Source organism: Entelurus aequoreus, linkage group LG05 (genome assembly GCF_033978785.1).
Source record: "Entelurus aequoreus isolate RoL-2023_Sb linkage group LG05, RoL_Eaeq_v1.1, whole genome shotgun sequence".
NCBI classification, from domain to species: domain Eukaryota; kingdom Metazoa; phylum Chordata; class Actinopteri; order Syngnathiformes; family Syngnathidae; genus Entelurus; species Entelurus aequoreus.
In genome coordinates, this window is record NC_084735.1 from 66,422,838 (window position 1) to 66,435,130 (window position 12,293).

At 39.1% G+C, this 12,293-nt stretch overlaps 1 protein-coding gene across 5 annotated transcripts in view; it reads left to right on the forward strand.

Moving 5' to 3' along the window:
* Positions 1 to 12,293, forward strand: part of cadm2a (cell adhesion molecule 2a) — a 599,539-nt gene that overhangs the window by 487,345 nt on the left and 99,901 nt on the right. For all 5 annotated transcript variants that reach the window (XM_062048684.1, XM_062048685.1, XM_062048686.1 and 2 more), the window contains exon 3: positions 8,521 to 8,673. In XM_062048684.1, the coding sequence (XP_061904668.1) occupies positions 8,521 to 8,673 (153 nt within the window). The remainder of the gene's footprint in view (positions 1 to 8,520; positions 8,674 to 12,293) is intronic.

The window sequence follows — 12,293 nt, forward strand, 5'->3', positions numbered from 1 at the left end:
AACGCTGCTTCTGATGCTGAAAGCAAACCAGACATATTTGACCTTCTCTCGCAGCTCTGACAACAGACCTGTAATATCTGTGTTTCTATGACTTTTTTCACCCTGTGAAAGTTGCACCAATAAATGCTTTGTGTGTGCTTTTCTGTTGCTGTTTGGCAACACAAAATGTTGTGTTTGCCTTAAGGGCCATTGGAGCTCAGTATGACAAGATTACTAGTGTGAAATAACACATTTTCTTTATAGTTGAACTGATTTAAAGACAATTAAAAGCAGTGTTGATATTGTTAAATACATCGTGTGCCTACAAGTGTATCTTGAGGAAACGGTGATGTGCAGATCAATGAAGCTGTTTTTTTTCAGGGTTTTTTGGGGGAAAACCATTGCTGATACATGCCTTTTAATGCCGATCACAAATGTTGACCCCCTCCGGTTGACACTGCATTTGTTTTTAGCAGCTAATTATGTGTCTCCATACACAGTGTGGAGGGCTCCCATCGGTTAATAATAATCATTTCCATTACTGCAAATAAACTACATTCCTTAGTATCTCAAATAGCATTATCACTGGAGGATAAGGTTAAACGTGTTACACAGCAAAGATTAGGGTTAAGGTGCAGTGATAACATAACATTTAGATTGTTACTATGACCGATTTAGTAAGTAAGATGACATAAAAGCTCAACAGGAAGTCGAAATAAGACTTTTCTATTGCAAACGGTTGATCCAACATCAAAACATGTCAAGACTCTTTCTCAAACCAATCACACCAGCTTAAAAATAAAAGCGCTACGTTATACATCCGGTTTAACCACATTTACAAAATAAAAATGTCTTACATTGCGATCATGCTTTGTGACTAGGGATGGGCACCGGATCCGGTACTTTTTTGGCACCGACCGAAACCAACCGGCACTACCAGGCTCCGATTCACGTAAGATCCAGCGGTGCCTTGTTTTGGTGCCAGGGTTGCATGTGAAGTCACGTCTGTTAGAATTAGCATTTGCGATTGGCGAGTACTTGCTAGCACTTTAGAGGAAGGCGAAGGGGACATGCTCTTAGTAATCTTGCAACCCATCAATGTTTCATGACAAAAACCCAACCATGCCAAATAGAAAACGCTCTAAAGCAGGGGTCCCCAAACTTTTTGATTGGGTTAAAAAATGTGGCTGGGGGCGGGGTTGCATATATATATATATATATATATACATATATATATATATATATATATATATATATATATATATATATATATATATATATATATATATATATATATATATATATATATATATATATAGTCAAGGTTTCTGTGGTTTATCCGTTATACAGTGCTCAATACCGGGGTAGAGCGGAATATACTTTAGGTCAGGAAAAAACACAAGAGGCTATATCATCCCTACAAGCCTGTTTTGCAGGTTTCCAGATTTTACATATATATATATATATATATATATATATTCCGAGCGCAATGATGTCACATTATCGATGGAAAAATGCATTTTTAGATAATATGATTAGCCTGAGCGGCTAGGAGATAACCAGAGTAACAAGCGGTAAAAAATGGATTAGAAAGGACAGATTTAAAAATAATATATTTTTTCTTACTTTTTTTTTTTTTTTTTCACTTGGGACTTCCTGCGGGCCAGATTTTGGACGCTGGCGGGCCGTAGTTTGGGGACCCCTGCTCTAAAGTGTGACTCGTCTTTTCCAAATATGATGCCGATTATGCTCGCTGCAATATTTGTGACGTGAAAATCTAGGCAAGTGGCGGCAATACTTCCAATCTGAGGAAGCGCCTGTTTTAACACAGGATTTTTCTCATGGCTGAAGAGTGCAGATTTTTTGACAGCCAAGTTAGATGTACGGCTCCTGTAGCAAATCGGCTACAGCCAACAACACGGGGGAAGAAATGATGTTAACATTTGGTGACGATAACATACTTGCCAACCCTCCCAAATTTTCCGGGAGACTCATGAATTTCAGTGCCTCTCCCGAAAATCTCCCGGGACAACCATTCTCCCGAATATCGGACTTAAGGCACGCCCCCTCCAGGTCCGTGCAGACCTGAGTGAGGACAGCCTGTCGTCACGTCCGCTTGGCCAACCAAAAAGTAACCATAGAACACTGTATAGTGTTCTATGGTTACTTTTTGGTTGGCCAATGGTTTACGTTGTATTGCGCACCCCGACCGCAAGTGTGGTAGTCGGTTCTGATGTATGAAGTAAAGAGACGTAACTTCGTCACCTCCAACGTTCCCTCTAAGCTGCGCACCTGCGCAATTGCGCACCGCTCACGCGTCCTCAGCGCAGGAAATCAAAAATCCCATCTGAACTTTAAACAAAATAAACACATTACAATTTATTCTGTATGATTTCGCAATGGAATGGATGGATGGATGGATGGACAAACCAGGCTTAAACCAACGTTGTCATCCGTCATTTCAACAGAAGCCGCTCGCTCGCTCGCTCACCTGCACCAACAGACGCACTCATGGCACTTAGCCAGTGTTGCGTTTATGGCCACACAAAAAGTCGGACAACCCCAACGCCACACAATGTGTAAATGCCAGGTTGTAATACTGACTCCACAATCAGATGTGTGCTTATTTTACTGCCATTTATTAAGAATGTTAATCTAAGGATATTATTCATGAAATATTGTCACTAGATTTAATAAATGCTAATAAAAAGATGTATTTTACAGACAGAAAGTTACAAGAACTAAATGTAATCTCTGAAAGGGGTAACATTTCTTTTAAAGGCAGGACCCGCAGCCAGACATACAATACTAGCACATAGGTCATGAAAAACATGTTTTTTTGTTATTGTCATTGTAAGGGGGCAAAATCACTTATATCAGAAAATTATTTTAATAAAACATTTAAATTGTTATGATGTCAGGTTTGGGACAGGTGTGACGCTGGTGTGGCCACAGTGTGCACGTCTGATGTTGCTCACATGTGCTCCACTGTATGCTCAGGGAGTTGGTGTGTTTGCTCACACACATGAAAAATTAGAGGGAACATCGGTCACCTCGCCTGGTTATTGACTCCAACCTAGAATATTACACTGCCCATACCTACGCTCCTTCAAAGGCTGTGCTACTGGCTGCAAAGCATTGCACTTTCAAATACAACAATGAGTAGAGAGGAGTGTTATGTGTGTATATGTATAAATAAATGAACACTGAAATTCAAGTATTTATTTATTTATATATATATATATATATATATATATATATATATATATATATATATATATATATATATATATATATATATATATATATATATATATATATATATATATATATATATGTATATATATATATATATATATATATATATATATATATATATATATATATATATATATATATATATATATATATATATATATATATAGCTAGAATTAACTGAAAGTCAAGTATTTATTTTTATTTTATTTATATATATATATATATATATATATATATATATATATATATATATATATATATATATATATATATATATATATATATATATATATATATATATATATATATATATATATATATATATATATAAAATAAATACTTACCCCCATCACACGGCCGTTGGATTAGAGAGGTTCTCTACAATCTAAAACTAGAAAAACTTAGGTTTTCGCTAAAAGGCTCTGCTCAAGCGTTTGAAAGCTCATGGAGTCCTTTCTTGCTGTATGTCAACTCTCTTGATTTATCCCCAGACGCAGATGAGGAATAATCTCCCTTTTATTTATTATTATTATTTTAATTTAATTATATTTTATTTTATTTTTATTTTATTTTCTCCCTTTCTCTCCTTTCAGCCTGTTTGTCTGTCTCTGGCCTCGTATGTGTGTGTGTATGTGAGGATGTCTGTCTTTGTCGTCTTACTTGTTATATGATTGTGCCATATGTCCCTTGTTGGTGTGACCTGAGTGGGGTGGGAGGGTGGGTGGGGATTTGGGTTTTAAGGGAAAGGGTGTGAAGAATTTTCTGACTTTAAAATTGTACTGTTTCGACTTGCACTTTTTTCTGTATTTGAAAATGCCAATAAAAAAAGTTGGATTAAAATAAATACTTAAATTTCAGTGAATTCTAGCTATAAATATACTCCTCCCCCCTTAACCCCGCCCCCTGGCCCCGCCCACCACGATCCCGCCCACCTCAACACTCCCTCCAAATCACCGAATTTGAAGGTCTCAAGGTTGGCAAGTATGACAGCGACATCATCATCCTCTACATCTGCTCCAGTTAACCCTTGTGTGGTGTTCATATTGTTGTTACTCAGCCAGTGTTTGTGGGTCTGATGGAGCCGTTGCATTTTGTGGCTTTTAATGCCTCACAATCAAACACTTTTATGTTAAAATACTGACTTATCCCAAAAAACATCTGTAATGAAGTGCTTCGAGAGGCTGGTAAAGGAATACATTGTCTCCAGACTTCCCCCCACATTCGACCCATACCAGTTTGCTTATCGCCCTAACCGCTCCAAAGAGGACGCCATCTCCTCTGCACTCCACCTGAGCTTAGCACATCTGGAAGGAAAGGACACACACGTGCGGATGTTGTTTCTGGACTTCAACTCGGCATTCAACACCATCATCCCACAGCACTTGGTGAGCAAACTGGGCCCCCTTGGATTCAGTACCCCCCTATGCAACTGGCTGCTTGACTTCCTCACAGACAGACCCTAATTTGTGAGAGTGGGCAACAACACCTCCAGTGCCATCTCCCTGAGCACCGGCTACCCCGAGGGCTGCGTCCTGAGTCCACTGCTGTTCACGTTGATGACCCATGACTGCTGCGCCAGGTCCACTACTAACCACATTGTGAAGTATGCGGACGACACAACAGTAGTGGGCCTAATCCGTGACAACAATGACATGGACTACAGGGAGGAGGTGAAACATCTGGTTGACTGGGGCAGAACCAACAACCTGGTCCTGAATGTCGACAAGACCAAGGAGATCATTGTCAACTTCAGGAAGCACCAGTCCAGCCACGCTCCACTCTTCATCAACGGCACAGCAGTGGAGATGGTAAGCAGATAACTGACAATATAACCTGGTCCCTACACACCGGAGCGCTTGTAAAAAGAGCTCAGCAGCGCATGCACTTTTTGCGTCGGATGAAAAGAGCACAGCTCCCTCCCCCCATTCTCACCACATTCTACAGAGGCACTATAGAGACTGACCAATTATATATCTGTTTGGACTGGAGCCTGCAGTGCCTCAGACTGGAAGTCTCTCCAGAGAGTGGTGAGGACGGCGGAAAAGATCATCAGGACTCCTCTTCCTCCTATCCAGGAGATCCCAAAAAGCCGCTGCCTGACCAGGGCTCAAAAAATCTGCAGAGACTCCTCCCAATCCCACCAAGGACTGTTTTCACTGCTGGACTCTAGAATGAGGTCCGCAGCCTCTGTAGCAGAACCTCCAGGTTCTGTAACAGCTTCTTCCCTCAGGCCGTAAGACTCTTGAACGCATCATAATAATCCCCTCAACTCCCCCCAAAAATGGATGAACTCGCTGGAATATAAAGACAATATAACATACATCCATAAACGTAGATGCATATACAAAAGTGCAATATATTTATCTTTACAGTAATCTATTTATTTATACCTGCACCTTATTGCTTTTTTATCCTGCACTGCCAACCAGCTAATGCAACAACATTTCGTTCTTATCTGTACTGTAAAGTTCAAATTTGAACGACAATAAAAAGTAAGTCTAAGTCTAAGACCCACAAACGCTGGCTGAGTAACAACAGTATGAACGTTGCATGGAAATTTCTCTGCCAGTTTCTGCATCCCACAGGGAGTCTTCTTTTGTGTTTCTGCACCTGCGCTTCCCACACAAGGTTGCAACATTGTTTGACAACACTGTCTGCTCTCATTTTGTTGCACATTTGACCCTCTGATGTTCTGTGTACCTACACTCTGTCCTCCCCGTCTAGGCCTGGTTTGTGTGTGTGTGTGTGTGTGTGTGTGTGTGTGTGTGTGTGTGTGTGTGTGTGTGTGTGTGTGTGTGTGTGTGTGTGTGTGTGTGTGTGTGTGTGTGTGTGTGTGTGTGTGTGTGTGTGTGTGTGTGTGTGTGTGTGTGTGGTACACAGAACATCAATTTCCACACTTCTTTTAGCCCCGGGTCCAGTGGACCCCGGACATCTTATATGTAATAGAAATGTGTATCGGGGGTGTATGGTGTGTGTTCATTAAATATGTATTCTGATATATGTTCTTCACAGAAAATGAGCCAAAGCCAGTGAGTCTCAGTTTGAAAAATTAATTAATTGTATCATTTTTTTTTTATTAAAAATCGAAAACGGGTCCCACAGACCCGAACACCACACAAGGGTTAAAAAGCCTACTGTATAAGAATACATTAGCTTTGTATTTTAATTTGCAGTAGCTTAACTTGCATAACCAGCTCGTTTCCTTGTACTGTACTTTGTAATGTTAATGTAAAGGTTTTGCTTCACTTTCATTTATAATTTAATACTTTTGAAAAAAATTTAATTGGTCTTCATTTTTACTTCATCCTCCTTTGCTCATTTGTTTTTAACTTAATTGCCCTAAATGCCTCTAATAAGCACAACGTTTCCAGACGGAATAAGAAAGCAGTACATGGAGCCATGTTTTATTTTTTTACCGCATCAACACACACAAAAGTAGCAAAAATTGGTACCGTTGATGACCGGTATCGATTCAAATGCGAAAGGTACCCATCCCTGTTTGTCAGAGATGTTTTGTAATGTTATTCTGTGATATGTTCACTTTAAGAAATGCTGGTACATCAGTTGAGGAATATGGGACCGGGGGGATTTTTTTCTGGCTGGCTGAAATATTGTGTAAATGATTTTAGAACATGTTCTGGTCAAGGCCACAATTACAAAACGATTAGCAGGCTGAATATTACATTACAATATTCATGTTTCTATACGACTTGTCCTCATTAGTGTCGTTGGTAAACCGAAGCCTTTTCCAGCTGCCAACTAAATGCTCATAATATACAGTGCATCCGGAAAGTATTCACAGTGCTTCACTTTTTCCGCATTTTGTTAAGTTACAGCCTTATTGCAAAATGGAATAAAACATTTTTAGTTCCCAAAATTCTACACACAATACCCCATAATGACATTAATAAAATGAAAATCTAAAAAAATCACATGTATACAAGTATTCACAGCCTTTGCGCAATACTTTTTTGATGCATCTTTGGCAGCAATTATAGCATCAAGTATGTTTTAATACGATGCCACAAGCTTGGCACACCTATCTGTGGGCAGTTTCGACCATTCCTCTTTGCAACACCTCTCAAGCTCCATCAGGTTGGATGGGAAGTGTTGGTTTTCATCCAGGATGTGTCTGTATATTGCTGCATTCGTCTTAGTCTAGTCAGGGAGGTGACCAAGAACCCTAAGGTCACTGTGTCAGAGCTACAGCATTACTCTGTGTAGAGAGGAGAATCTTCCGGAAAGACAACCATCTCTGCAGCAATCCACCAATCAGGCCTGTATGGTAGAGTGGCCAGACGGAAACCATTTATTATTAAAAAAAAATTGCCAACATGCGCCTGAAATACTCTCAGACTATGAGAAATAGAATTCTCTGGTTTGATGAGACAAAGATTGAAATCTTTGGCGTGAATGTCAGGCGTTATGTTTGGAGGAAAACAGGCACCGCTCACCACCAGGCCAGGTGAAGCACGGTGGTGGCAGCATCATGCTGCTGGGATGTTTTTTCAGTGGCAGGAACTGGGAGACTAGTCAGGATAAGGGGAAAGATGAATGCAGCAATATACAGAGACATCCTGGATGAAAACCAGCGCGTCCCGTCCAACCTGATCGAGCTTGAGAGGTTCTGCAAAGAGGAATGGGCGAAACTGCCCAAAGATAGGTGTGCCAAGGTTGTGGCATCGTATTCAAAAAGACTTGAGGCTGTAATTGCTCAACAAAGTATTGAGCAAAGACTGTAAATACTTTTATGTACATGTGATTTGTTTAGTTTTTAAGTTTTAATACATTTGCAAAAATAAAAAAAATATTTTGAGGACAAAAAAGAATTTATTCCATTTTGGAATGAGGCTATAACATAACAAAATGTTGAAAAAGTGAAGCGCTGTGAATACTTTCCGGCGCCACTGTATGACAAACAGCCCCACTATACAGTAGCACAGATGCACGATTGTTGTATATGTGAAATGAATTATGCTATGTTGCATGTATGACTTTATGGAGAACTTGATGACCTCGCCTCATTGTGTGGTTTGGAAGTCATGCACATCATCTAGTTTGAGGACAATCAAACATCTTTCAACAAACCATCTAATCTCAGCCAATCCATTTCAGTTCCCTCGTCTTGCCAAAGTCTCATTAGACCTTTTTCTCGGCCTCTTATTGCTGCATTGATTTCCACTACTGTGGTGATGACATCTTCATATAAGTAAAACTATGTGCCAAGGCAATACCCTGCATGCCTTTGTCTAACTTTTCTCTCTCGTTTGTGTTTCCGTCCAGCTCTGAGGGACAACAGGATCGAGCTGGTCCGCGCGTCGTTCTCGGAGTTGACCATCAGCATCAACAACGTCACGCTGTCTGACGAGGGCATGTACACCTGTTCCCTTTTCACCATGCCCGTCAGAATGGCCAGAGCTTACCTGACAGTTCTCGGTAAGTATCATCAATGAGTGCTTGTTACTACATTACATACAGCATGTATATAAAACAGTGTTGATGTTTTTGGATGGTTTTTTTGAGCGTATTAATCAAAATAGTTCGGATCCCAATTAGCTGCATTGGTAACCGCCTCGTACTAGCAGTTTTTGACCATTTAGAACACACATAAAAGGGAAAGACGTGAGGGGAATGGTTGATAAGACTTTATATATGTATTTATTTATATAGTTGACATTTTTGTGGTTTATCCGTTATACAGTGCTCAATACCGGAGTAGAGCGGAATATATATATATATATATATATATATATATATATATATATACAGTGCCCTCCAAAAGTATTGGAACAATGAGGCCAGTTCCTTTATTTTTGTTGTAGACTGAAAACATTTGGGTTTGACATCAAAAGATGAATTTGAGACAAGAGATCAACATTTCAGCTTTTATTTCCAGGTATTTAAATCTGGATCTGATGCACAACTTAGAAGATAGCATTATTTGTAATGGAACACAACATTTTTAGGTGAGCAAAAGTATTGGAACATATAAACTTAAAATAGATTAAAGTGAATAAGACTTCAAGTTTAGTTGCAAATCATCTGCTTTCAAGCCTGTGAGCCATTGAAATCACCAAACTTTTGCATTCTTGTAGCCTCAGTATTTCTGTCCATGAAGTCTTCTGCCAACATTATATTGTGATACCTTCACTCCTGCCCTTTGGAGGTCGTTGCTGAGGTCACCAACAGTTGTTCTTTATAGCTCTCACAATGTTTTTGTCATCAACTCCTGATGTTTTCCTTGGTCTACCTCTTCCACGTCTGTTGCTCAGTACACCAGTGGTTTTTTTCTTCTTCAGGACATTCCAAATGGTTGTACTGGCTATGGCCAATGTTTGTGCAATGGCTCTGATTGATTGTCCATCTTCTCTCAGATTCACAATTGCTTCTTTTTCACCCATAGACAGCTCTCTGGTTTTCATGTTGGTTCCACCTCTAAATGCAGTCCGCACAGGCAAAACCTATCCTACCCAATCTGAAACTGAGCTCAGACATTCAGTGCTATTTATTGTTTGAATAATCAATGTAATTTGGAGACACCTGGGCAACAAAACACACCTGTCAGTCACATGTTCCAATACTTTTGCTCTCATGAAAAATGAGTAGGTTCAGACAAAAGGTGCTATCTTCTAAGTTGTGTATCAGATCCAGATGTAAATACCTGGAAATGAGGCTGGAATGTTGATCTCTTGTCCCATATCATCTTTTGATGTCAAACCCAAATGTTTTCAGTCTACAACAAAAATAAACGAATTGGACTCACTGTTCCAATACGTTTGGAGGGCACTGTGTGTGTATATATATATATATATATATATATATATATATATATATATATATATATATATATATATATACTGTATATATATATATATATATATATATATATATATATATATATATATATATATATATATATATATATATATATATTTTTATGTTCCCACACAATTTTTTGACAAATTTAAAACATGCATAAACTTTGACACAACACACTGTAGTGTAGTTTACAAATGGCAGTGGCGTGGCCACACCACATTACTTACTCTACCTTGTAGGTTTTAAAAAAACCAAAACATGTATGAATAAGTAGAAGATGTGGTTTTGGAGAGAATTGCGTGTGAATACTAAAAAACTGAAGCTGAACTGAAATGCTAACAAGTAGATTGCGTTGATGAACAAAATATTAGACTCATAGGCGCGTATCAGCAAAAATTTGCTGAAAAAGCCTGTAAAATTAGCTAAAAAGGTTAGCATGCTAACAGTTAGCATTCCATTCTAGTGGCTAACCTTTCCTGTGATAAAATGGCAACCAAGGTAATCAAAAAGGTTAACCAACAAACGAGATTTCTCTACAGAATCTCCTCTCTAGTCAACAAAAGCACCGTGAGGATTCTGGAGGGAACTCTCGTTCAACCCTTTTTCGATTACGCATGCACCTCCTGGTACCCTAGCACCTCCATAACCCTCAAATCTAAACTCCAAACATCCCAGAACAAGCTAGTCAGATTACTTCTAGACCTCCACCCCAGATCCCACCTCACTCCTACCCACTTCTCCAAAGTGGGCTGGCTCAGGGTGGAGGACAGAGTAAAACAACTTGCACTGAGCCTAGTCTATAAAATCCGCTACACCTCCCTGATACCGAAGTACATGTCAAACTACTTCCTTAACGTAAATGACCGCCATAACCACAACACCAGGGGAGCTCCACTAACCACGTTAAACCCAGATTCCGAACTAACAAAGGTCTTAACTAATTTTCTTTCTATGCCACATCAATGTGGAATGCGCTCCCAACAGGTATAAAAGAAAGGGCATCTCTATCCTCCTTCAAAACCGCAATAAAAGTTCACCTCCAGGCAGCTACAACCCTAAACTAACACCCTTGCTAATAATCAAATGTAAACAATCAAATGCAGATACTTTTTCTTATGCCTTCTGATCTCTCTCTCTCTCTCTCTCTCTCTCTCTCTCTCTCTCTCTCCCTCTCTCTCTCTCTCGCTCTCTCTATCTCTCTCTATGTCCACTATTTGCTGTCCATATCCTACCCCCCCCCCCCCCTCCACACCCCTGATTGTAAATAATGTAAATAGTTCGATGTGATTATCTTGTGTGATGACTGTATTATGATGATAGTATATATCTGATAGTATATATCTGTATCATGAATCAATTTAAGTGGACCCCGACTTAAACAAGTTGAAAAACTTATTCGGGTGTTACCATTTCGTGGTCAATTGTACGGAATATGTACTTCACTGTGCAACCTACTAATAAAAGTCTCAATCAATCAATTAATGTCAAGTACCAATTTGTACGACTGTGAGGTGTACGCCTGCGAAATTAGCTAAAAAAGTTAGCATGCTAACTCACAAATATATTATTATATCTATGTAAGCATTTAAGATCGCTAGCGATTAGTGCTCTAGTTGCCACCTAGCGATTTGTGGCACTAAACCGTAATATTTTAATATCTTAGTATTGCAGAGTAACAAGTTATCTTTAGGACCAGTTTCATTTAAGGCACACCGTTATACAAGATATGAATGTAAGGGTCCCTGCTTCGTCTCTCGCTGTTGATTTGGGGGCCCTTGGCCTGTAAAACGCTGAAGGGTTGGGCACAGGTGTCAACCTCAAGGCCCGGGGACCAGATCTGGCCCACCGCATCATTTTATATGGCCTGCAAACACCTGGATATAATATGTATTATACATATTATACATACCACGTATTAACTCGCTGGAATATAAAGACAGTATAACATACATCCATATACATGGGTGCATATGCAAAAGTGCAATATATTTATCTGTACAGTAAATTATTTATTTATATCTGCACCTTATTGCTCTTTTATCCTGCACTACAACGAGCTAATGCTACAGCATTTTGTTGTTATCTGTACTGTAAAGTTCAAATTTGAATGACAATAAAAGGAAGTCTAAGTCTATGTATCAGTGCTTTATCTGTTCTTACTTAATGTATTCATTCTTTCCATTTTCACACAAAAATATATATTTACTGCATGAAATGACATATATTTTCAACTTTAA